Below are 25510 nucleotides of genomic sequence, written 5' to 3' on the forward strand. Positions count from 1 at the left end.
AGTGTACCATAATTTGTAACTCTGCTCCGGTTGTTTTTTTTGTTGTTGCGGCAGGTAAATTTTTTAACTCAGCCCTCTATTAATGGTTTATTTTTTTATTGTAAAAAAACCTAACATTTACTGTTTTAACTATTTTTGCGTATACAGTAGTGTTAACTGCATTCCCACTGTTGTGCTGCAGATCTCTGAAACTTTTTCATCTTGTAAAACTGAATTTGTTTCCACTGAACTACTTTCCTTTTCCCCCTCTCACTAACCCCTAGTCCCCACCATGGTTCTTTTTCTTTTCTGCAGCTCTAGTGTCTATTTTTATCTTATTTATTATTAATTTTTAAAGCAATCTCTCCATCCAATGTGGGGCTTGAACTCACCCAAGATCAAGAGCCATCTGCTCTACTGACTGAGCCAGCCAGGCTCTTGTTCTTTTTCTTTGAGACTTTGACTACTTTAGATACCTCAAGTAAGTGGAATTATGCAGTATTTGTCTTTTTGGGACTGGCTTACTTCACTTACTAAAATGACCTCAGGGTTCTTGCAGGTTGACACAAAGGGCAGGATTTCCTTTTTAAAGGCTGAATAATCCATTGTATAGACCACATTTTCTTTCTTTTTTTTTTTTTTTAAGATTTTTTTATTTGACAGAGAGAGACAGCGAGAGCAGGAACACAAGCAGGGGGAGTGGGAGAGGGAGAAGCAGGCTCCCCAATGAGCAGGGAGCCCAAGGCGGGGCTCAGTCCCAGGACCCTGGGATCATGACCTGAGCCGAAGGCAGACGCCCAACAACTGAGCCACCCAGGTGCCCCTAGACCACATTTTCTTTACCCTTTGTCTTTCCAAGGGCATTTGGGTTGCTTCCACCTCTTGACTACTGTGAATAATGCTGCAATGAAAAAGGGTGTACAAATATCTTTTCGAGATCCTGCTTTTGATTCTTTTGAATATATACCCTTCCGAAGTGGGATTGCTGGATCATATGGTAATTCCATTTTTATTTTTTTGTTTTTAACGATTTTATTTATTTGAGAGCGAGCAAGAGAGGAGCATGGCGAAGAGGGAGAAGCAGACTACTTGCTGAGCAGGGAGCCCGATGCAGGGCTTGATCCCAGGACCCTGGGATCATGACCTGAGCCACCCAGTTTCCATTTTTATTTTTATTTTTTTTAAAGATTTTATTTATTTATTTCACAGAGAGAGACAGCGAGAGCAGGAACACAAGCAGGGGGAGCGGGAGAGGGAGAAGCGGGCTTCCCGCCGAGCAGGGAGCCCGATATGGGACTCGATCCCAGCACCCTGGGATCATGACCTGAGCCAACGGCAGACGCTTAATGACTGAGCCACCCAGGCGCCCCCCAGTTTCCATTTTTAAATCTTTTGTTGAACCTCCATTCTTTTCCATGGTGGCTGCACTATTTTACATCCCCCCTGATAGTACACATGGATCCTAATTTCCACATTCCTGCCAACACTTATTTGTTTTTGATTGTTATATACATATAATAATTTTTTGATTATGGCTATTCTAATGGGCATGAGGTGACCTATCATTGTGGTGGTTTTTTTTTTTTTTTAAGATTTTATTTATTTATTTGACAGAGAGATAGAGGGAGAGCACAAGCAGGCAGAGCGGCAGGCAGAGGGAGAGGGAGAGGGAGAGGGAGAAGCAGGCTCCCTGCTGAGCAGGGAGCCTGATGCCAATGCAGGGCTCGATCCCAGGACCCTGGGATCATGACCCAAGCCTCCTAAAGGACTGAGCCACCCAGGCGCCCCATCGTTGTGGTTTTGATTTGCATTTCCCTGATTAGTGATACTGGGTGTCTTTTCATATGCCTGTTAGCCATTTGTGTATTTTTAGGGAATGGTTTATTCAAATCTTTTGCCCATCTTTAAAATCAGGTTGTCGTCTTTGTTGAGTTGTAGCACTTTATTCTGGATATTAACATCTTATCAGATAATATGGTCTGCAATTTTTTCCCCCATTCTATAGGTTGTCTTTTCACTTTGTTGACTCCTTTGCTGTGCATAGATTAAGTGTGATATAGTCCCATCTGTCTATTTTAGCTTCTATTGCCTGTGCTTTCATGTCCTATTCAATAAATTATTGCTAAATCCAATGTTGTGAAGCTGTTCCTCCCCCCCCCCCCTCCCCGCTTTTTCTTAGAGTTCTATCGTTTCAAGAGTACGTTTAGGTCTTTTATCTATTTTGAGTTAATTTTTTTTTTAAGATTTTTAAAATTTATTTGACAGAGAGAGACAGTGAGAGAGGGAACACAGGCAGGGGGAGTGGGAGAGGGGGAAGCAGGCTTCCCGCGGAACAGGGTGCCCGATGCGGGGCTCGATGCGGGGCTCGATCCCAGGACCCTGGGATCATGACCTGAGCCGAAGGCAGACGCTTAACCGACTGAGCCACCCAGGCGCCCCTATTTTGAGTTAATTTTTATATGGTGTAAGGTAAGGATCCAACTTTACTTGTTTGCATGTGGATACCCAATTTTCCCAACACCGTTTGAAGAGACTATCCTTTCTCTAAGCTCTGGTGCTTTTTTAAACACACAGGCTGTGGAAGTGGCCTGGGCCTCACCACACTGGGAGATCCTGGATGCTAGCTGCATAGTTTGTGTGTCCTCAAGATTTTCTGCGATTTTTCAGCTTTTTAAAGATGAAACGGAGGCTGGGTCCAAATGACCTATCCAAGGTCACTATAAAGAGCATATAGATGGAGTTCAAGTCCTCAGTTACAATCCCAAGAGCCCACAAGCTGGAGCCCTGTGGGGATGCTCCTTGTTTTATGTCCAGCATGCTCCGAAGAATGAATGAATGAACCTCTCAGGCAAGGCTCCCAGCAAACAGCGGAGCTTGGACGAGCCCACAGCTCCACGCGGGGGTGTGCGCCCATCTCGCGCCTGCGCGGCCCCTGTGCTCGACTTGCTCCACTCTATCTGCCTGCACATGGTATGGCCTCTCTCCCCATGGTACGTCCCGCCTTCCCCCACGTCGGGGCCGAGATGGTACAGGCCGCCTCAGCTCGCCGCCCCTCCCCATCGGTTTCCGCGCGAAAAGCCAGGGCTGCCTCTGCCGCCGGCGCCGCCGTCTCTGCTGCAGTTTCCAAAATGCCTGCCCGCACTGCCCCGGCCCGGGTGCCCACGCTGGCCTCCCGAGCCATCTCCCTGCCCGATGATGTCCGTAGGCGGTAGGTGCTGCGGGAGTCTGTGAACTCGGGCCGGGGGATGGGATGGGGTGGGGTGGGGTGGGGAAGTGGCACGGCGTTGGGGGTGGGGGGGTTGCTTCCCCTCTTGGTAGCCGGTGGCTGCTGCTGACAGACGGACGCGCATGCGCGGGACGGCGCGGCGGCGGTTGGCGCGGGCAGGGTGGCACTTCCGGTCGCGCGCACCCCTGGCCGTTTGGCGCCAAAATGGGCCGAGGCCCCTCACAGTTCCCTGGTGACTAGAAACTTGGGGTCACTTCTGATCTCGAAGTAGAGCGAGCTTTGGGTTCTCCTCGGGGATCCCCTGCCTGGAGGAGCCACAGGCCTGGCTCCTGCCGCCAGTCTGGTCGCGCAGGAAGTGGGCAGCCCGCGGCCTCAGGACACCCCTCGGCCCGGGCACTTCGGCCTCCACTTCCGGTGCCCGGCCTGCTTGGGGGGTCGGGCTGGTCCGGTCCCTGGGGTTATTTTGGGGGCCCCCCTTGGCACCCCCAGCAGCGCATCCCGATGGCGGCCTCCAGAGACAGACGTCGCCGCTCGGGGCCCGGGCGCGGCCGGCTCAGGTTTGCGACCCCCGTCTTCCCTGGGGGGCTTCCTTCATCTCGGACTGCTGGGGAAGTCGCATTCTGGAAGGACCTCTCACCATGCCGCGCAGGACCGGGGCTCGGGCAGCATGAAGGCTGAGTGGTCCTTTCCAGTAAATCTGTGCCTGTGAGCCACGGGCGTCAAGGAAGCCTTGCTAGGGAGAACTGGCTGCAGTTCCGTGTGTGTGTGTGTGTGTGTGTGTGTGTGTGTGTGTGTGTGTGTGTGTGTGGCGCGCGCGCGCGAGTGACACAAGTGGCCGCGGGTTGTGTGTGTGCGCGCGTGTTGCACAGCAGATAGTGTCGGGACTGGCTGTAGCAATTCTGTGCAGGTGGGTCGTGGGCAAGGATACTGGGCCCCTATTTGTGAAGGGCACCAATTTCACTCCTGAAAATCGGCACTCCTTGGAACTCTAGTCACTGGAGCCTTGACCAGGCGTGAACGCCTCAGCTGGATTTGTGAGCTGGTTTTGCCATTTCCCTATTTCCCTGTGCTTGTTTCCTTTGGTTGTGCCAGGCTAGTCTTTTGGGCTTTTGGAGTTGGGAGTGTGTGTGTGTGTGTATGGGGGGGGTGGTATTTGGGGCTCCCTACCTGAACCTTAAGCAGGTTCAGACCACTTCTTAATCACAGAGGGGGTGTGTCCTGCTGAAGAATCCCTGTCTGTATCCTCCCAGGATAGGACTTGAGATGGAATTACGGAAGTCCCTGGCTTGGTGATGTTAGACCCAACAGAGATGTTTGAGCCCATCCTTCTTTACTCTGATGGTGAGAACGCTCATCTCCACTGGCTTGTTTGACCTTGGGCAAGTGTCATAAACAAGCTGTAGCTGTGGACTACATTAACATGGGCTTTAAACTGACACTGGATGAAATGAGAATATGCCTAGCACATAAAGGCCCACGTGTTAGCATTGTTATTGGCTAATCTAGCTTTCCTCAGTTCTGCCAATCAGTCACTAATCGTATGAAACACTTGACATTTTCTCATTTAATCCTCAAGAGTTCTTAAGAGTGGATGCTGTAGGAGTTCGCTATGAGGAAGCAAGGATTCCTGCTGATGTCTGCTTCTTGCCAAAACCTTTCCTTCCAACTAGGGTTTTTGAACAGGCCACTGGCTTAGGGGTTTTCTTGGGCCAGTGCAAGTGTTTGGCTGCTCTTGGGTGAGTTCATCCACCATTAACCCTAGGTTCCATATTACTTTGAACTAGAATTGCCTACTGTAGGTACACAGTTTTGGGTTTCTGATTTAGACCATGGGGCAGACATTGAAATTGTCTGCTTATGGGACTTTCAACATCTTTTCTTATATTTTGAATTTCAGTGTACAAGATACATAAACATGGCATTCAACACTCCCTTAAACTTAGATTTGTAAATAGAGGTATAACTTCTTGATCTATGAAAATTAGAGGAGTATAACTTATAACACAAGAGGTACTTAAGTCCAGTAGAATACTCTAGGAACAAAACTAGGCCTGGTCCTCATGGATTTCTGTCACTTTTGCTAACTTGTCTATATATGTCAGCTTTTTTTTAAACACGTAGTTCCATTAGATATGTAGTAATACCAGAAAGTATTTTCAGTGTTTGGGTTTTTAAGTCTTTAACTTTGTTTTTGAAGTATAATATGCCCCAAATCTAAAAATTAGGCCTTTCAGGACAAGCTACATTTTTCCACTTATATTTCTTACTCTGTCCAAGCCACCATTTGTACAAAGCGATAAGCCCTCACTGGTCTTCCTGTTGCTACTCGGGTCTTTTCTATAAGTGGAAACTGTGATCCTCTTACAAAAGTTGGATCTGATGGTTTCCTTGCCCCACACGCTGCCGGGTGCACTGGTCCTGAAGTCCAGAATCCCTGTCCACTTGCCTGATTCATCCTGCGCTCTTCTCACAAGCCATAACAAACCTTAGGTTCTCAGGGCCTGAGACCATGCAGAGCGGCCAATGTGACGCTGAATTCTATCTACCCCTTCCCTAAGTTGACTACTATCCATTTATCCTTAAGACTGTGCTCAGAGGGCGCCTGGGTGGCTCAGTTGGTCAAGCGACTGCCTTCAGCTCAGGTCATGATCCTGGAGTCCCTGGATCGAGTCCCGCATTGGGCTCCCTGCTCAGCGAGGAGCCTGCTTCTCCCTCTAACCCTCCCCCCTCTCATGTACACTCTCTCTCTCTCTCACTCTCTCAGATAAATAAATAAACCTTTAAAAAAAAAAAAAAAAAAGACTGCTCAGAAAGACCATCCCTTTTCCCCATAACAGGAAGGGTGTTGAATTCTGCTCGAGCACCCTGCATGTTGCCTTTGCAACCCTGGAGTTGATGGTGATTTGTTTGCCTTATTTGCTGTATCTGTAGCTTGGTTAGAGTAGACTCTGAGAGGCACGCATGCCAGACTTTCCCCTTTAATGAAACCTGGATTCAAACACAGATTGTAGCAGCCTCCTTTGTACAACTCTGATTAGCCTAAGTAATTGTGACAGCTTTTTTTTTTTTAAGATTTATTTATTTATTTATTTGAGAGAGAGAGAATGAGAGACAGAGGGAAGAGGGCAGAGGGGGGAAGCAGACCCCCCGCTGAGCAGGGAGCCCGATGTGGGACTCGATCCCAGGACTCCAGGATCATGACCTGAGCCGAAGGCAGTCACTTAACCAACTGAGCCACCCAGGCACCCTGTGACAGCTTTTTTAACTGCTAGCTGTTTTGTGATTAAACTGGGTTTCAGGTTCTTAGCTCTAGTTCCATGTCTCTAACTGATTGGGTATTGAAGAGGGCAAAACTGACTCTTCTGTTTCTCCCCTGCAGGAGTATTCTAGAGGTGCAGACTACTGGGGTTCAAATTCCTTCCTACCATAGCTGTAGGGCTAAGTTGTTTAACTTCATGGTGGTTTCTTTTTTCTTTCCTTTTTTTTTTTTAATTTATTTTTGAGAGAGAGCCTCGAGAGCACGCACAAGGGGGGGTGCAGAGGGAGAAGCAGACTCCCTGCTGAACAAGGAGCCCGATGTGGATTCAATCCTAGGACCCTGGGATCATGACCTGAGCCGAAGGCAGACGCTTGACTGACTGAGCCACCCAGGCGCCCCAACTCTTGGTGTTTTATCTGTAAAATGGAATGGTGTTGCCCATTCTGCTTGGGCGCTATGAAGACCAATTAAGCTGATACGTGTGAATGTGGTAGAGCAGCCCCTGCAAGAAAACCTGTGCTACTTATCACATGGTCAGCTGTATATTTCATTTCCATTAGGGGAGCATAATTTAGAGTAGCAACGTGCAGATCTGCTACTGAGGCAGGTGTTAATAGAGCAGTGTATGCCATGTAGAGATGATGTATATTCCTGCTTATCATTCCAACCTTCATCTTTGGCTTCTTGTAGAACGGTCTGGACTTGTTCCTTCTGCTGCCACCTTCGCTTTTGTGCCCGGTATCCAGTCCTACTCTTGATCAGGCATTCTTCTCTAGGATTGAGGTGGTGTTCTAGCCTCTTTCATCTCTCAGTATCTAGCTTTTTAATCCTTTTTATCCTTGGCTTCTGTGATGGTGTTTACTACCAGGGAGCCTCTCTCTTCCCTGATATTCCCCTCACTCCCCCTCAATCATTTTCTTTCATTCCTGGACCCTTATCTCTTCTAGTCCTAGGACTTGCAGCAGTTGGGCCTATCACCTGGACAGGACTAACTCCAGTTTTGATGTCTCTCAGGAGAGCCAGTTTTAGTTTCTAGCTGCTGAATAGCCATCTAGTGCCACTGAGCTACTGTTCACTGAAATGTCACTCTTCACACTCATGGCCTGTTTACTTTTTCCCTACAAAAATGTTCTGGATTTCGGATACTGCATTAGTTTTTAATTGCACCCATAACAAATTATCTTAGTGGTTTAAATAGAACCTAAATCTGTTTTAACAATTCTGTAGGTCAGAAATCTGGTATGGGTCTCGCTGGATGAAATAGTGTTAGCAGGCTGCATTCCTTTCTGGAGGCTCTAGGGGAGAATGTTTCTTCACTCTTTAAAATTGTTGGCAGAATTCAGTTCCTTGTGGTTGTAAGACTGAGGTCTCTCTTCTCTTGCTGGCTCTAACCATGCCCAGCTTCTGGAGATGATGTATCCTTTGGCTCACGGCCCACTGCCTCCATATTTAAAGTCAGTAAAGCTAGTTCTCATGTCCCATCTCTCTCTCTCACCCTTCTTTAGTCACATCTCTTGAAATGCAGCTGGGAAGTTTTTCTGCTTTTAAGGATTTAAGTGATTAGATTGGGCCCACCTGGCTAATCCAGGATAATCTGCCCATCTCAAGGGCTATAACCTTAATCACATCTGCAGAGTCTCTTTTACCAGTAAGGCAACATATTCACAGGTTCTGGGGGATTAGGGCATGGACATCTCTTTTTGGGAAGGGCTCATTATCCTGCCTACCACAGATACCCTCTCAGATAGCCCTACCCCATCTGCCGTGCAGCCAGTTACAAGAGGCAGAGTTAATGAAGTTTTGTAACTTCTCTAGCGTGGTTTCCATTCCTGCTAAATCATATTACAGACCAGCATTTCTAGTTTAGGGTGTTAAAGAGTGATTTAACATCTTGTAATCTCTTCCTGTCTAATCGACATAATGTATTTTTGCCAGATTAATTTTCCTAAAACATGGCTCTGATGTCTTGGTTACCTCCTCCCCGCGGCCCCCCTTCCCCCCTCCCCCCGCCCCGCCATGATTCCTTCAGTGGTTTAACTATGGAACAAGATCAATTTTTTAGCCTGAAGTTATTGACCTCCCTCAGACTGGCACCCAGCCTGACTTGTGTGGGTTTCTTGGGTGTACTGAGCCAGCTCCCCACTGGACTGCTCCTGTTTTCGGCAGCTCCCCTGCTCCATTCCCACTGAGCTCTCTACTCCTCTGGGCTAGTCCTTCCTGATGCTTTTTATACCCTTGCTCTTCAGAAGCCCTCAGGTTTGAACTGTATTTGCTTTATTCCTTCAGTTATGCTTTATTTCCCTTATAAGACTGTTTGAGGGAAGCAACTAGAAATGAATCGTGGGATCTTGGGCTGGATGGGAGCTAAGGTTTTATCTCGTTATAACATGGCTGTTGTTCTGAGTGCCCTGCCTGGTCCTTCATGTCTGTTTCTAATCCTCCTGGCTCTGAATGTAAAGCAGATGTGAGGTGGTATCATCCTCAGTTTTACCGGGGAAGGGATGGACTCTTGGGAAGTGCACTGACCAGCCTCCTCCCTGTCACACTTCTGGCTCCTCAGTGCCTGCCCTGGGCTCCGACCTTCCTCTCTGGGGCCAGGCAGGTTACAGTCCATCTTCACAGGGCAAGATATTTTAGGTATTCTGAAGAGTTTATTTTGTTCCTCTCTGCCAGACTAAATAATCCCAATTCATGGAAGGGGTTGACAGAATTTGTGCCCAGATGTAGTTGTCAGCATTGTGAAAAGGGTACTTTGATGGGCTTCATAGTCAGCTGAGCATTGTCCTTAACACCTGAGGTAACCTCAGGATCAAGGGGCCGTGTTTTTGCCATGGTTTTGTAAGTAGAGTGACTGAGAAGTCCGATGTGAGGCTCCTGGAGCAGCATGTGTGTGTGTCTGGCTGTGCATACAGAGTTCTGCAGCTATTCTCATCTGGCTCTCCCGGACCTGAGTTACTTCGAGGGTAGAATGACTTTGAAGGCGTTACATGTACTCTGTGTGTGTATAATATATAGTATATACTACCACTGTGTCTGCAGTCAGAGTCTTCTATAGAAAGACCTTTCCTGACCACCCAGGTCAGAAGGTCCCTGCCTGGCGGTCCCTGCATCCCATTACCCAGCTCGTTGCCTAGAATAGGGCTTGGCGTACAATAGGTACCTACAGATGTGGGGATCAAAGCTAGAGGCAGGGCCCACATGCACTCAGAGCAGCCTCTGTGACATTAGTCCAGCAAAGCCTATTGCTTGCATTCCTGGTTTTGCTGCTCACACTTGCTCTTTGGAAAAACCAGCCTGGGAGAGCTCTGTTCTTACCCTTTTGGCTAGTGATAACGGAGTACATTGTCTGTATGGATGCTGGGTGCGAGGCTTCAGAGACGGTAGAGGCCCAGTCCCTGCCCAGGGCACTTCTTCTCCAGTGACCGATGCTAACCCAGCTGGTTAGACTTGTTCTCCCTGCACTGTCCACAGTTGGCACCCAGCCTAGGAACCACAGCTTGTCCACTCATCTCCCTTTCCTCGGTGTCTTCTGCTCTTGTTCCTTGATTCTCCCCACCCCCCCCCAAAAAAGGCAAGACACTAATCTTCAATGATCATATCAGGCTGTGCTTTTCCAGCCAAACTCATGACAGTTCTGCACTCCTGAAGGATTAGGTCTAAACATTCCAAAGGAAGAGCTCTCTGGTGAGGTGCCAGCCAATAACTCTTCTCACTTCATCTGTCAACCCTGAGTGTGGGTACTCCCTGCTGCACCAGATGCCTTTACTTCCCTTTTGTTGTTGTGTTTTTTTAAGTAGGCTCCATGCCCAGCGTGAAGCGCAGTGTGGGACTTGAACACACGACCCTAAGATCAAGACCTGAGCTGAGACCGAGAGCAGGATGCTTAAGTGACTGAGCCACTCAGGCGCCCCTACTTCCCTTTCTTATGTTCCTCATTAGAATGCTGCTACCCCGCACCCTAGCCTTTGGGAATGTTAGCTGGCTGTTCCCCACTGCATCTTATGACCCTGGCCCATTCCTTCTAACACTGGCCACGCTGTGCTGTGCCCTTTCATGGGGTCTTGCCAGACCAACTGGGGGAAGACCACCTGTAAGTCATTTAACAGGTGGACCCCAACTATATGGCCTGCCTCCATTTTCCTAGTTCCTTTGCAAATAATACTGTTATAGAGCTCCTCTGTTCTCTCACTATCAGAAAAACTGCACCCTAAAGGGTGGTGGGTGAGGGGGGAAGACCTCATTCAGATTGCAAATGACTTCTTAGTGACTACTACAGGCATTATAGTAGGATTTCTAGCTCAGGGGTAGGAGAAAACCACTGTGGTGTTTTCTTGTTTGTTTGTCTTTTCCCTAACACTCCTACATGTCAAATTTATTTCCAAAGTTCTTTAAAACTGTGGTTTTAGGGACACCGGGGTGGCTCAGTCAGTTAAGTGGCTGCCTTTGGCTCAGGTCATGATCCCAGAGTCCTGGGATCGAGTCCCACATCAGGCTTCTTGCTCAGCGGGGAGCCTGCTTCTCCTTCTGCCTGCCGCTCTCTCTGCTTGTGCACTCGCTCGCTCGCGCGCTCTCTCTCTGACAAATAAATAAAATCTTAAAACCACAGTTTTTGTTTTTTTTGTTTGTTTTTTTAGTCTTAGAGTAAACAGTTGCATAATTGCCTTTCTTTCTCCTGTTTTCTTCCCACAGGCTCAAAGATTTGGAAAGAGATAGCCTAACAGAAAAGGTAATCTCCACCTTAAATTTTATTGCCAAATGTTACTATTTGACAGATACTTTGTGGTTCATAAAAAGTTTAAGTGGAATCAGCTTTTTTCCATAGGTTTTTTTTTTTTTAATAAGATTTTAGAGAGTGTGCATGTGTGCAAGTGGGGGGGGGGTGCAGAGGAATCTTCAAGCAGATGCCCTGCTTAGCGCAGAGCCTGACATGGGGCTTGATCACACGACCGAGGAAATCATGACCTTTGCTGAAACCAAGAGTTGGACATTCAACCGACTGAACTACTCAGGCACCCCAGCTTTTTTCCATAGTTTTGAGGATAACTTAGATATTATTCTTAATGTTCTGTGTTAACGTGCTGCTAATCTCTTGGTAACTCATTGATAAGTTTCCCAGTCTAGGTTCCACACCATCAATTCTTAATTGTAACTTGTCCTGGTCACCCTTCTCAAAGGCAGTTTTTTTCTAATACACTGTTATGTGTCTCTATCCCACCTCCTAATCTTCCCATATTTCACCACCCTGGAGATGGTGTGATGTGATCTTAAGGGAAACATCACAAACGTGTCTTGTGAATATTCAGTTTTTCAGGCTGAGTCAGCATTGCCTGCCATTCAGTTGGTATTTCGTGGCCAGGCAGCTTAATTTTCTGTGTATTAGTCCATTAGTGATGTGGGAGTCTGGGGACATCTAAACCTATATTCTTCCCTTAGGAATGTGTGAAGGAGAAACTGAATCTCCTGCATGAATTTCTGCAAACAGAAATAAAGAATCAGTTATGTGACTTGGAAACCAAATTACATAAAGAGGAATTATCAGAGGTAAGTCAGTTCTCAGCATCCTGGCGTCTAGAAAACGTCTCCTCCCGTGTAACCCGTGTGACCAGGGAGGCAGAATCATCCCCAGCTCTCCTTTTTACCCAGTAGTTATAAAGGACGTGCGTGTTTCCTTATTCTCTTACTGCCGCTTGTTTACATTCACTGCTACTTAAATTATCCTTTCCTGCTATAGGAGGGCTACCTGGCTAAAGTCAAATCCCTTTTAAATAAAGATTTATCCTTGGAGAACGGAGCGCATGCCTTCAGTCGGGAAGTGAATGGATGTCTAGGAAACGGCAGCCAGACAAGCGGTGAGGACCGCAGAGCGGGAATGGCAGAGGAAAACAAATCCCCCAGACCCGTTTCCAAAATCTCCATCCCCAGGAGAAGCAAGTCCGATGGAGAGACCAAGTGTAAGACCACTTATTTAATCTTGGGGGAGATTAGCTGTCTTGTGACATGGTACCAGACTGGGAGCCATAGGTCCCCCTGGGGTAGTACCTCCTGGTTTGTTTCTCGTGAATACTTCCTAACTAGCTTAGCTGTAGATACTTCTTCAGATTTGTTCTTTGACCAAGTATAGAGTAGGAGATCCCAAAACAGCTTAAATTGATGATGTATAAGGTAAGAGGAGGTATTAATACTATTTCTAAGTTATATGCCTATATAAGCTAAATGTATAGACTCCTTTGTAGTCAAAGTAACTCTTCTGGAATTTTTAAAACACATAAGAGTGTGGGACTTGAGCGCAGGTCCAGTTCTTGGACACTTCATCTTTTGATGATATAAGAGGAGGTTGTCTCCTTCTCTGGTTCAGGCTTTGGCCCCTCAAATAAGAGCTCCAATGACATGGCTCTGCAAATTGGCAGGTGCTAATTGCTACCTTTATCAAGACTCTTGTTGGTTCGAACAAGAAGAGAAGGTACTTAATCTTCAGAACCTGATTCTCTGCACTAGCTTGGTAATGTTTAAGAACTACACTTTGTGAACTCTTTTATTCATAGTGGCTTTTTTTTTTTCTTTAAACAGCTGAAGCTTCTTCTAGCCCCAGGATTACAAGGCAAACTACCAGGCAGACCACCATCCTATCTCATTTCTCAAGGGGGTCAGTATATAATGAATTGACAGCCATCTTTTCTCAGGGCAAACTGTTTTTGGTAAACAGGAATGGAATTAATAGGGTATAACTTAGCAATTTTGAGTTCCACATTGCATAGGTTTTCATCTTGCAGTTTTCTTCATTAAACACCAATGAAGAGCATTTCTCAACACCTGTATTCTTACTCTTCTGGGAACGTTCAAATATATACAAAACTAGCCATGATAGTAAAATGAATCTTCCCCCTGCCCCCCCGCAGGTACCTGTCACCCAGTGTCAACAGTTATCAGCTGGCCATCTTTTCATCTGTACCCCCATAAACTCTCTCCCAACTGGATTATTTCGAAACCCCTCCCAGACATGTCATTTTGTATATTTCCTTTTTTTTTTTTTTTAAGATTTATTTGGCAGAGAGAGAATACAAGCAGGGAGAGGGAGAAGCAGACTCCCCTGCTGAGCAGGGAGCCTGATGTGGGGAGAGGGGCAGAGGGAGAAGGAGAAGCAGGCTCCTGGCTGAGTAGGGATCCCAATGCGGGCGGGGCTCGATCCCAGGACCCTGGGATCATGACCCGAGCTTAAGGCAGACGCTTAGCCAACTGAGCCACCCAGGCGCCCCTTCAGTATATTTCTTTCTTTTTTTTTTTTTAAAGATTTTATTTATTTATTTGACAGAGAGAGAGATAGCGAGAGCAGGAACACAAGCAGGGGGAGTGGGAGAGCGAGAAGCAGGCTTCCTGCCGAGCAGGGAGCCCGATGTGGGACTCGATCCCAGGACCCTGGGATTATGACCTGAGCCGAAGGCAGACGCTTAACGACTGAGCCACCCAGGCGCCCCCTTCAGTATATTTCTAGATGATAAAATCGGTCTCTCTCTCTCCTTTTTTTTAGCAATTCTAGCAAAATATGAATAAAATGTTAACATTTAGCAGTCTCTTTTAAAAAGACAAAACATGGGGCGCCTGGGTGGCTCAGTCGTTAAGCGTCTGCCTTCGGCTCAGGTCATGATCCCAGGGTGCTGGGATCGAGCCCCGCATCAGGCTTCCTGCTCTGCAGGAAGCCTGCTTCTCCCTCTCCCACTCACCCTGCTTGTGTTCCCTCTCTCGCTGTGTCTCTCTCTGTCAAATGAATAAATAAAATCTTTAAAAAAAATAAAAATAAAAAAAAGACAAAACATAACTCTAATATTTTTGTACTTTATAAAGGATAATAATTCCTTACTATCAAATACATAGCCAGTGTCTGTTTCCTTGTGTGTGGCAAATTGTGTTTACTTGATTTGTTTTAAGCCTTTCAAGTTACAGATTCCTTTCTTTTCTTGCCATTTATTTGAAGAAATTAGTTCATTTGTCCAATAGAGTTTCTAGGTCTAGCTGACTGCATCCTTGTGGTGGTTAATGTCTTCCTTGTCTTGTGTTTTTTATAAACTGGTTCGTTAAGTCTAGAAGCTTGATCAGGTTCCAGCTTTATTATTTTTTGAGACTTTTTCATAGATGGTGCCGTGTCTTTCCATCTAGAGGCATGTGAGGTCTCTTCTGTGAGGCCAGCAGCTGTTGATCGACATCTAGATCCATGATTTCTTAGGTTTGCAAAATGGCCATATTCTAACCTGTCACTCAAACATTAAACTTGAAGCCTCTTTCAATATCCTGGCAGTGAGGGCATTTCCTTGGAGGGAATAAGGTACCCATGACCTGAATCTGTCCTAAAGAGGCGGCCTTTGGTAGGGAGGAATACAAATCCTCTCATGCCTGTTGGAGGTCTAGCGTCTGGCTGAGCTCACAGTTGGCTTTCCTGTTTCTGACAGCCCTGCCAAACGGAAACCTGAGGAAGAGCAGGAAAAAACGAAATCGGATGAGTCTCCTGAAGAAGAAAAAGACCAGGTAGGGCTGGCATTTTCAGGGTCTTCATTCTGCCTTCTTTTGGTATGTTTGCTGATAGGCCAAGTGCAAAGTCAGTACTATCTAAATGGACTTGAAGTGACCAAGGTGTTTAGGACATGTCCCTGGACCTGGGCAGTATGAAGCATGTCACTTTTAGGCCTGAGGGCTCCACAGGCCCCCCTGCTACTCACAAGGCAGCCCTGTAACTTCAGTCTGTTCCCTCCTCTACCTTCCTACTTCTCTAGTGGACAAGATTGGCAACCAGATGTGACATGTTTAAAGCCTTTGCTTCTGCTTGCCTAAGCTCCCTTTCCACATCTAACTTGTCTAACAGAGCATTAGACAGTTCCTTATATGTGGTATAATCTGCTTAGACCTCTTAGGTTGGGAAACCAGTGGCTTATTGAGGGTCTTTGACACAGAAAATGTTATCTCTGATGGTACTTTCCCTTGTGACTGGAGGGCCAAACCTAGATAATACCAGGTGGTCACACATTAGTTTTCATTTTGATTTTGCTGTGGGATTAGCTATGTAAATTGAGGGGAAGTCTGTAGGTTTATGTGTAGGTAGTAAATGCCTTATTGCTACTGATAGAGCAAACTACAGATACTCCTCCTTAAGACTCAGTTTCTCAACCATACCGTTATTGACTTTTGGGGCCAGATAATCCTTTGCTGCGTGTGGGGGCGTCCCAGTGGGTTGTAGAACACAGCAGCGTCCTGACTTCTACTCATTAGATGCCAGTAGTAATCCCCCCCCTCCCCTCTCAGTTGTGACCACCACAAGCATTATTGGTCACTGCCAGATTGGGGAGAGGGGTAAAATTGCACTGGGTGAGAAGCACTGCACTGTGGGGTCATTCAGGTGTCACTGGGCTATCCCTAGCATTGAGGTAGGCTTGACATCCTGTTGTAAGACACACTGATTCTATTTTAAAAAACTTGATGTTACTCTTTATAACCTTTATTCAGATATTTATCGTTTAGTTGGGTTACCCACTCTCAAGTGGGAAACTGAGGCACAGAGGGAACCACTTGTTCAGTGGACAAGCCTCTTCTCTCCTAGGAAAAAGCATTACAGGCAGAAGCAGGCTAGCTCTTGTAATATCAGTAGCTCTTTCCCACATGCATCTGTCTTAGAGTGGTTTCTTGCACCCTAACCTTTTGGGCCTTTTTATCTGGCTTCTCAAATGTATATTTCAGTTTCTGAGTTTGTGCAAGGCCTCGGGGCTTTGTGGATGAACACTTGTAAAAACAGTGTCTGTTCCAATAGTCCAGAGTAAGACTTTATATACCAAACCAGTGGTATCAGATGGTATTAGTCACATAAGTCATCATACAGAGATAATCTTACTTTAGTCAACTTAGTTTTGAAAATTTACTATGTTTTAAAAACAGGTATTATATGCATTTAGTAAAACTTTTTTTTTTTTTTAAAGATTTTATTTATTTATTTGACAGAGACACAGTGAGAGAGGGAACACAAGCAGGGGGAGTGGGAGAGGAAGAAGCAGGCTTCCCGCTGAGCAGGGAGCCCGATGTGGGACTCGATCCCAGGACCCTGGGATCATGACCTGAGCCAAAGGCAGACGCTTAACGACTGAGCCACCCAGGTGCCCCTAGTAAAACTTCTAAGTGGTGCAGAAGGATATTTGGTGGGGTAGGATTTATCAGTTTCTTCCATGTTGTTTGAGAGAGAGAATGTATTAGTATACTAGTATAAAAATCTATATCTGTGTTCGCTAGAGAAGCAACCAATAGACTGTATATATATATACTGTATATATATATAGGATTAATCTTAAGTAATTGGCTCATGGGTTTAAGGCTGGCAATTGTGAAACATGCAGGACAGGCCAACAGGCTGGAGACTCAGGAGGAGCGGAGGAGCGGATGTAGCTCAAGTCTGAAGGTAGCCTGGAGGCAGAATTTTCCATAGATACATATACAGACTTCTTTCAGATGTGTTTCACATGATAGAATACAGTGAGGTTCTGTGTAACTTACCCAACTTTCTCTGATGGTAATCTCTCCTATAACTAATACGACAGCAAAACCAGGAACTGACATTGGTACAATCTAGACCTTACCAGTTTTCACATATATGTGTATATACTCGCATGTGCGGATTATTGTTGTAACCTCCACCTCCAACAAGGTGCAGATCTATTTTATCATCACAATATTTTTATCCCTTTTAAATATATATAGATATCCTGGAGATGGCAAATAGTGTGAATTTAGGAAAATGGCGCGCTAGGGTATTCATCCGAAAAGAGCCGGTGTCCAGTTGAGGTTGTCATTCTTACTTGCTGATGTGAATCTCAGATTACTATTTCATTTTTTTCTAATGCTAAAGAATTCCTGACGGAAGGTGGAGGATCTTTGATTCGTTTACATAGCATCACTAGACAAGCTGGTACATGGACATGTGCTGGGCCAACTCCTGGGCCTCGCCTCTCTTTTGAGGCGGGGGGGGGCATCACTACCAGACTGATGGTTGCCCAGCTCTTTCCCCCCAAACCCAGATCCTCTGCCATGTTTAACTGTATCAAATGTATTGAATACTGTCTCACCCATGCTTTTCATTTGATCTTCTTTGAAATGAATATTCGTGTCTTCTTCCCTTGCTCTCCACACAGGAGGAGAAGAGACGGAGAGTTACATCCAGAGAACAGTAAGAATAATTAATACATCTTTTCTGTACAATGTGCAGTCTTCATTACTGAAACGACTTTTCTGAAGAGTTTTAAGGAGCTTTATTGTGAGTTGCCATGGCGACCGTAGATAGCTTAAGAATGCTGAATTTGGGGTCAGATTATTAACCTTCAATTCATGTAGAATTCTCATTGCAAAGAAAGAATTGAGGGAAGAACCAGATTTAAAGGTCCTATTAAATATTAAAGTAGTATGTGCCCTTTGAGGTTCTGAGATAAAGATTGCTTTCTTGGGTAGGAAGAGAAGGACCGTATGAAAACTGCTTGCAGGGGAGGAGTTTGGGAGAGTCACCCTTGGGGTGTGTGCTGCTTTGCTTGACAGAGTTGCTAGACCGCTCCCTGCAGAAGAACCGGAAAGAGTAAGACCTGGAACACACATGGAAGAAGAGGAAGAAAGAGATGAAAAAGTAAAGCCTGGTCACATCCAAGTTTGTCGATTGTACTTTTTAATCTTTGAGTCCCCATTTGGTTTTAGGAAGGGGGTCACGGGAAGTGGGGAGCCTGTAGGAACAAAATGACTTTCTCTAATCAAAATGACCTTAACTTTAGCCAAAATGCTTTTCAAACTCCCTTTTTCTGTGGTTCTCTACCTGGAAGAGGGGTTATGTGGCTGTGGTGATGAGCACACCAGTGTTAGGCTTGGCGGTCAGCTGGACCTTGTGCTAGTTCATCAGTTGCAGAACTTCGGTCCATGCCCTTGCCCATCTGCCTCCTTTGCTCGTCAAGTCTTTGTGGAAATCTAATTTTCAAACACGTGTGGTGCTAAAATCCTATAGCAGCATCCAGATATAAGGTTGTGTGTGCGTGCGCACGCGTGTGTGTTTGTGTGTGTGTGTGTGTGTTTCCTTAAGATTTTAGAGAGATGAGTTGGGAGAAGGGCAGAGGGAGAGGGAGAGGGAGCATCTCTCAGGCAGGTTCCGTGCTGAGCATGGAGCCTGATGTGGGGCTTGAACTCAGGACCCTGAGATCATGACTTGAACCAAAACTGAGTTGGACATTCAAATGACTGAGCCACCTGAGCCCCTCTTCAAGTTGTATTCTTTTTTATTTATTTGAGAGAATGTGCGAGAGAGCAGAAGCAGGAGGAGTGGCAGAAGGAGAGGGAGAAGCAGGCTCCCCTCTTGAGCTGAGCAGGGAGTCTGACGTGGGGCTTGATCCCAGGACCTGAGCCGAAGGCAGACACCTAAACTACTGAGCTACCAGGCACCCCTAAGTTGTATTCTTAACTGAGGTCAGCCCAGATTCCCCCCAGGTCTTCCCCAGACCTCCAGTTTCTTTGTAAAATCAGAGTTTAAGGTTCTGTGAAACAGAGATGTGCCACCTGAACCCCCTCGGGGTGGGGAGAGGAGAGGGAATGGGGGTTTGATACTGGAAGCCTTACCATTAGACAGTACTCCCTGTATGACAGACTGCTAACACTGAGCGGTCACAGGTGATGGAGCAATATCAGATCCTGTTCTTTGTCCTGTTAAGGCATCAACTGGAAGTTTCTTACAAACTTGGAGGGTTACTGCTGTTAGTGGGAACCTCTTAAAGGATGGGCGTGTGTTATCGCTCTAGTGGAGGAGCAGCTACGATGTATGGTAATTCTTGAGCCATTTGGTCCTTAAAGCTAGCCTTTAATTGATCACCTTGCCTACCCTGATACTTGTTAAAATCAGACAGCAGTTAGTTAGCACACAGCAACTCATTTGAGCGCAGGCAGTTCTAGGGGGCTTGCTTGACCACCCTCCAAAGGAGCTTTGGGCGGGACTGAAATGCCTTGTCTGTGGTCAGACTCCCAGTATCTCTTCTTTTTTTAAAGATTTTATTTATTTGACAGAGAGAGCACAAGCAGAGGGAGAGAGAGGGAGAAGCAGGTTCCCTGCTGAGCAAGGAGCCTGATGTGGGACTTGATTCCAGGACCCTGGGATCATGACCCGGGCCGAAGGCAGCCGCTTAACCGACTGAGCCACCCAGGCGTTCCTCCCAGTATCTCTTCTTGTAGAGAATGGTCTGTGATGTGTTTCTTCTCCACATTATCAACTCCTGTGGTCTCTTCACAAAATGTGGGGTTTGAGGCTGGATACAACTCGATGTTTTCCAGAGAGATGTGTTTAGCTCTTTAAGCTCAGGTTCCAAACGGTGTGCTGTCAGTGTTTGAGCTAGAGCACTTGTTCAGAGTGGGCCATCCTGCTTCCTGCCATTATTATAGGCCCCTGGTTTTGATAGCCAGTTGTCTGTGAGGTTGTCCACACTTCCTAATGACGGGTGATAGAAGGGTTTGGGGGTAAAACACTTGGATTATAAAACTCTTAGATCCTGCGACTCCTGCCTGCTTACCCCACCAGAAATAAACTTGCTGTCTTGAAGATTGTCTTTACTCGCACCAGCTAGCTATAGGATCAGTTTAGGTTTTATTTCCACAGAACACTTAAAAAAGATCAGGGAGGGACGTCTGGGTGGCTCAGTCAGTTAAGCATCCGACTCTTGGATTGAGCTCAGGTCATGATCTCCGGGTTCTAGGATCGAGCCCCCGTGTCGGGCTCTGCACTCAGCACGGAGTCTGCTGGAGATTATCTCCCTTTCCCTCCGCTTCTCCCCTGCTTGCTTGTATGTGCACGCGCTCTCTCTCTCAAATAAAATCTTAAAAAAAAAAAAAATCAGGTCTAAGTGAGGAAAAATCAACTAGTTTTTTTTCCTCTCCCCTCCTCCCCCAGGAAGAAAAGAGGCTCAGAAGTCAAACCAAAGAACCGTAAGTATAGTTAACATGCCTTTGTACTTTCTACTGTGAACTTAATTGCCAAAATAAGTGCTCTGGTAGAGAGCTGAGTGGACAGGGCATTAGGTGTGTAAGTTATACATGTGTGGGGATGGTTCTGCTTGTGGAAGGTCAGACCACCACAGTGAAAGCAGGGCTCAGTTGACCTCAGCTGATCTTGACCCCAGGCTCTTCCTCTGTGGTGGTCATACAGCAAGTGGTTTGTCAGGTGGCGGTAAAGGGCATTGAAGGAGCGGCACTGTTCCTTACCCACAGCTGTGAAGACACTGTGTAACAGACTGTCGCTAAAGCCCAGTGGCTTAAGAGATAGCATTTATTTAGCTTAGGAGTCTACATCTTGATGACTGTCAGCTGATCTTGGCCAGGTTTGGTGGGGATGACGGGGAGGATCTGCCTCTTCTTCATGACGTGGCCAGCCTGGGTGTGCTTTTGTGGCGGTGGCTGAGTGTGAGGGCAGAGGTGAAAAGCACTTCAAGCCTCTGTTGACCTCCACCTGGCTGAGGTGAATGTTGAGACTGGGCCTTTGTCTCGGGCTGGGCAGAACATCCAAATGGAGTGGCAGGGCCCTGTGGCCAAGATACTATGTGGAGAGTGGCTTTCCATGGTTGCTGGGGCAGATTGCACATCAGACCAGCTCTTGTGAACCTCTACGGGGTGACCTCAGGGCCACTTCCACTGCAGGCATGTTCCCATCAGGTTACAGGAAATCAATGGAGTCCTAGTGTGTGTGTGGCGGGGCGGGGGGGGGTTGTTTGTTTTTGTTTTAAGCTACTGGTGTGTGTCAGCAGCATCTGTATGAAACATTGATGGCATTTCTAAAGATCCTAAGTTCTGAAGTAATAAGTGCCTTCCGGGTTTCCTGCAGGGAAGACATGCCCTTCAGCTGGGAAAGCTCTAAGTCCTGGGAGGAGACTGTAGTCCTCAGTGGGGCTGCTTGCCATGGCGTCAGGCTCTCTGAGCTGATTGGGGTGTGTGTATTTTGTTTTGTGTGACAGAACACCTAAACCGAAGTCTAAGGAGGAGCCAGACAGAGAAGGAAGAATTGGAATGCAGGCTGAAATGGATGAAGAAGAGGAGAAGGTAAAGACTGAATCTTGGTTTCTTAAATGTCACTTTGCTTCTGTTCCCCTGTGGTTGAGACACATGGCATGGGGCAGGGCTCTGGGTTCAAATCCTGCCCTACCTCCCCTCAGGCAACTCTGGGAAAGTTACCTAATCCCCCTCGTGGGGGTTGGTGATTATCGCTGCATGTCAGTGAACGTTTAGTTGTTTATCCATCACAGTGGATAGGGCCTGTGTGTGCCTTGACGAAGGTATGCGTAAGAAGCCTCCATGAGAAGGCTTGATCTGTGTCCCCTAAGACACATCAGCCATACCTGTGCTGCTTAACTGGCTTCCTGAGTTGAGTCTAGGTCTCTCCATCCTGCCAGCCTCTTGAGTAGTTGCAACACAGACCCCCATTTCAGCTAAGTGAAATGTCATAAACTCCAAAGCATTATACATGCAGCAGGGCTGGGCCTTCATAAAAATACAGAATGGCGGTCCTACTACCTGAGCTCCGGGGGCGGGTATTCACGCCGTTGGGGCTGCTCTTCAGGCAGTGTGGTTCCTTCTAAGAGAAGCTGAACTGGGATAATCCCAGGATTGTCTCTGTGGGTTTTTTTTGTCTGTTGAGATCTAGACAGTGGAGACCGAGGTCACAGACTTGCTGGGTCATGAACTTCCTTACTTCCGGCCTGGTTGGCAATAGGCATCCATTCTCATTCTGTGGCATTTGACCCTTTTGGTGTCACCTCCAGCTCGCTCTGCCGTCTTCTTGTCTCTCACCTTTTCTGTCCAGATACTGGTTATCTTACTAAAGGTGCTTGCCCGGTATCCCTTTCCAGGCCCTCTAGAGAGACCTTAGTGATGGTGTCAGAGCACTCATCCCCCGCAGACAGAAACTGGCAGGAGCTTTTGCTTCACGGTAGAAAGGGATGGAGGGGTCCCACATTTGACCCTTTCTAATATTGTTAGCTTTTCTGTTTTAATAAATCCACTAATAGACTTGTTACTCTATGAAAATGAGCTCAATAAATTTCAGAGGGTTGTTTTTTTTTGGTTTTTTTTTTTTGTATGTATGTAAGTTCAGAAGGTGCTAGATTGTATATAACAAGGAGTTGGTGACTGTTGGGAATTCTTTTAATTGATTTTTTTCCCCCCCATATTGGATTGCCAAGTTTTGTCCTTGTTTTTTTTCCTGCTGTCCTGATGCCTGTCTGTATGACCTCTTCACTTCTGACCAGATGAGAGCTGGAACTGCCGGCGTTCTGGCCAACAAAAGCTAAATGGCTGTAATATTCCCTTTTACGATGAGCTTTCCTGGGACTGGGTTGGCTAATGATGGCCCAAAGCTGGCCCTCTGCTCCTTTTTATAAAGTTCTGTTGGAACACAGCCGTGCCTTTTCACTTCTGTATTGTCTCTGGTTGCTTTTATGCTATAATGACGGGGTTGAGTAGTTGCAACACAGACCGTGGGGCTTACAAAATCGAAAATGTTTGTTTTCTGAGTCTTGATAGAAACCATTTGCCAACTCTTGGTCAACTCTTGTTTGGAGGGGGTAGGGAATGGAGTTAAAAATTGGAAGTCTCATCACTAGTCTGTAGATCCGCGCGGACTTTTCCTGTTCTCCAGTTCCACAGCGCTTCGATCGTTAACTGATACTTTCAGTTTGGTCTTGCTCTTTTCTCAGAAACTAACTTTTCCCCTCTTTCTCTCTCCTCCCCTGCTTCACCCTCTTAGGATGAAAAGAGACCCAGAAGTCAACCCAAAGATCTGTAAGTGGTTGAAATGCTTGTGCCTTTGTGCTGTGCTTTGTGAAATTTTCATTATTGAAATTATTGTTCTAGAGATCTGTGATGATGTAGAGGTTTACAGGGAGCTGCTGATATTCTTGGAAGATTGGATCCTTTCGGGCAGGGTTGGATAAGAAATTAAACTGGGCCTCATCCTTACTCCTTACCCTCTGCCACTTGGGTAGCCGTCCCATCCCCTGCACAATCTCATGTGTCTCTTAGCTTCCAGCGTTTCTCATGTGGCCTGCATTGGAGGGGTCACAGGGGGCTTCTGGGGGCCTTCTCTTGGGGTTACAACTTATCAATGCTCCTTTTAGGGCCACCATCACAAGGGGCTTTCTTTATTGAATGGGAAGAAAGAATCTGTTGCCCAGATATTCTGAATATTTTGCTTTTCAATAGGGAGGCATTAATCTGTGGGGTTTTTTTGTTTTTGTTTTAAGATTTTATTAGAGAGAATGAGAGAGAGAGAGAGAGAGAGAGAACACGAGTGGGGCGGGAGGGCAGAGGGAGAAGCAGGCTCCCCACTAAGCAAGGAGCCTGATGTGGGGCTTGATCCCAGGACCCTGGGATCTTGATCTGAGCTGAAGGCAGACGCTTAACTGACTAAGCCACCCAGGTTCCCCATATTTGTTATTTTCGATATGAGTTGGCAGTATGGTTATTCTGAGCAAATATTTGGCATATATTTATTTACCTAATAGAGCTGCCAAACGGAGACCTGAAGAGAAAGAACCTGAAAGAGTAAAACCACAAGTTTCCGACGAAAAAGATGAGGATGAAAAGGTAAGCTCTTATTTTTCAATCCTGCTGTATTTCCTACATCCCAAAGTGATTTTTTTTTTTTGAAGGTAACTTTTTATTATGGAAGCATTCACGCATACCCCAAAGTAGGCAGAATAAGGTAGCAACCCCTTGTGTTCTCATCCACCTGCAACAGCTCTCAGCTCATAGTCCAGTGTTTCAGTCCGTTCCTCCCCAATCTCCCAGCCTCCCTCGCCCCTGGATGATGCTGAACAAATTCCAGATGTATTACTGAAATATTTACAGAAGAACTACCTGTAAGAGGAAAGGACTGTTCTTAAATATCACCACAAGACCACCATTAACACAATGTCCAGGTCTAGTCTGTTCAAATTTCCCTGCCTATAAAAGACAGTGGAGACTGAATCAGGACTCAAACGAGGTCAGTACAGTGAATTTGGTTGGTATTTGTCCTGTCTCATCCAGAGCTGTGCCCCTTCCCCTTGTAGTTTATGGAGGGAACTGGCTTACCTGTACAGTTTCTGGGTTTTGTTTTTTTTGTTGTTCGCACCCCTCTTTTGTTAAGCATCTCCCTCCAGCCCTGTCTCCTACAGACTGATGGTTAGGTCTGGGGGCTTACCCAGAAGCCGGTCCTCTGTTTCCAGTGGACTGCTGAGGTGTTCCCAGGTGCTTCCTGTTGCATCATACCAGAGGGCACGGTTGTCTATTTCTGGTTTTAAGACTGATCACTGGGCCGGTGTGGTCGCCCAATCCATCCTTTATAAAGTCCCTCTCAGCTTTTCATTCGAGGTTTTTAGCAGTTATTGCTTAAGTCTGTATCACTGGGAGTTGCAAAGTGGTGATAGTTCAGTTCTCTCATTCCTTCATTTACCCAAAATAATTCTAGAAAGAAGTTTCCCCTTTCTTTATGGTGGCCCAAACAGACTAATATAATACCATAGTCCGGGTGGTTTAAACAACAGATGTTTATTTTCATAATTCTGGAGACTCAAAGTCCAAGATGAAAGTGCCAGCAGGGTTAGTTTCTGGTGAGGCCTTTCTTCCTGGCTTGCTGATGGCTGCCTTCTCACCATGTCCTCACAGGCTCTTCCCTGTGCGAGCGTGGAGGGGGAGTGCGCCTGGTGTCTCTTATAAGAACACAGTCCTATTGGATTAAGGCCCACCCTTATGACCACCCTTTTAACCTCAGTCACCTCCTTTAAAAGCCTCCTCTCCAAATACAGCCACATTCTGGGTTAGGGCTTCAGCTTGAAATCTGGGGAGACTTAATTCATTTCATAGCACCCCTCATCAGTTGTTGACTTATGAGGTACTGCTTGTACAAGAAAGCTAAGCATTTTAATTTTAATTTTTTTTTTTGAAAAAGATTTTGAGAGAGCGAGCACAAGCTGGGGGGAGGGGCAGAGGGAAAGGGAGAAGCAGACTTCCTGCTGAGCAGGGAGCCCAACATG

At 46.4% G+C, this 25510-nt stretch overlaps 1 protein-coding gene across 3 annotated transcripts in view; it reads left to right on the forward strand.

Moving 5' to 3' along the window:
- Positions 1-3029: 3029 nt before the first annotated feature.
- Positions 3030-25510, forward strand: part of DNMT1 (DNA methyltransferase 1) — a 45825-nt gene continuing 23344 nt past the window's right edge. Inside the window, exons 1-12 of one of the 3 annotated variants that reach the window (XM_064571418.1) lie at positions 3030-3187; positions 11154-11190; positions 11898-12005; positions 12196-12415; positions 13032-13107; positions 14906-14981; positions 17624-17658; positions 18021-18126; positions 20398-20432; positions 21455-21539; positions 23242-23276; positions 23999-24080. In XM_064571418.1, coding sequence (XP_064427488.1) covers positions 3108-3187; positions 11154-11190; positions 11898-12005; positions 12196-12415; positions 13032-13107; positions 14906-14981; positions 17624-17658; positions 18021-18126; positions 20398-20432; positions 21455-21539; positions 23242-23276; positions 23999-24080 — 975 coding nt within the window. In that variant the 5' untranslated portion in view covers positions 3030-3107. Of the gene's footprint in view, positions 3188-3393; positions 3763-11153; positions 11191-11897; positions 12006-12195; positions 12416-13031; positions 13108-14905; positions 14982-17623; positions 17659-18020; positions 18127-20397; positions 20433-21454; positions 21540-23241; positions 23277-23998; positions 24081-25510 lie in introns of those variants that run through there. The other 2 variants (XM_045863047.3, XM_064571421.1) reach the window with 2 other exon arrangements.

This window comes from Mirounga angustirostris, unplaced genomic scaffold (assembly GCF_029215605.1).
Source record: "Mirounga angustirostris isolate CCGP_5_RB_7025 unplaced genomic scaffold, mMirAng1.0.hap1 SCAF_1, whole genome shotgun sequence".
Classification (NCBI taxonomy): domain Eukaryota; kingdom Metazoa; phylum Chordata; class Mammalia; order Carnivora; family Phocidae; genus Mirounga; species Mirounga angustirostris.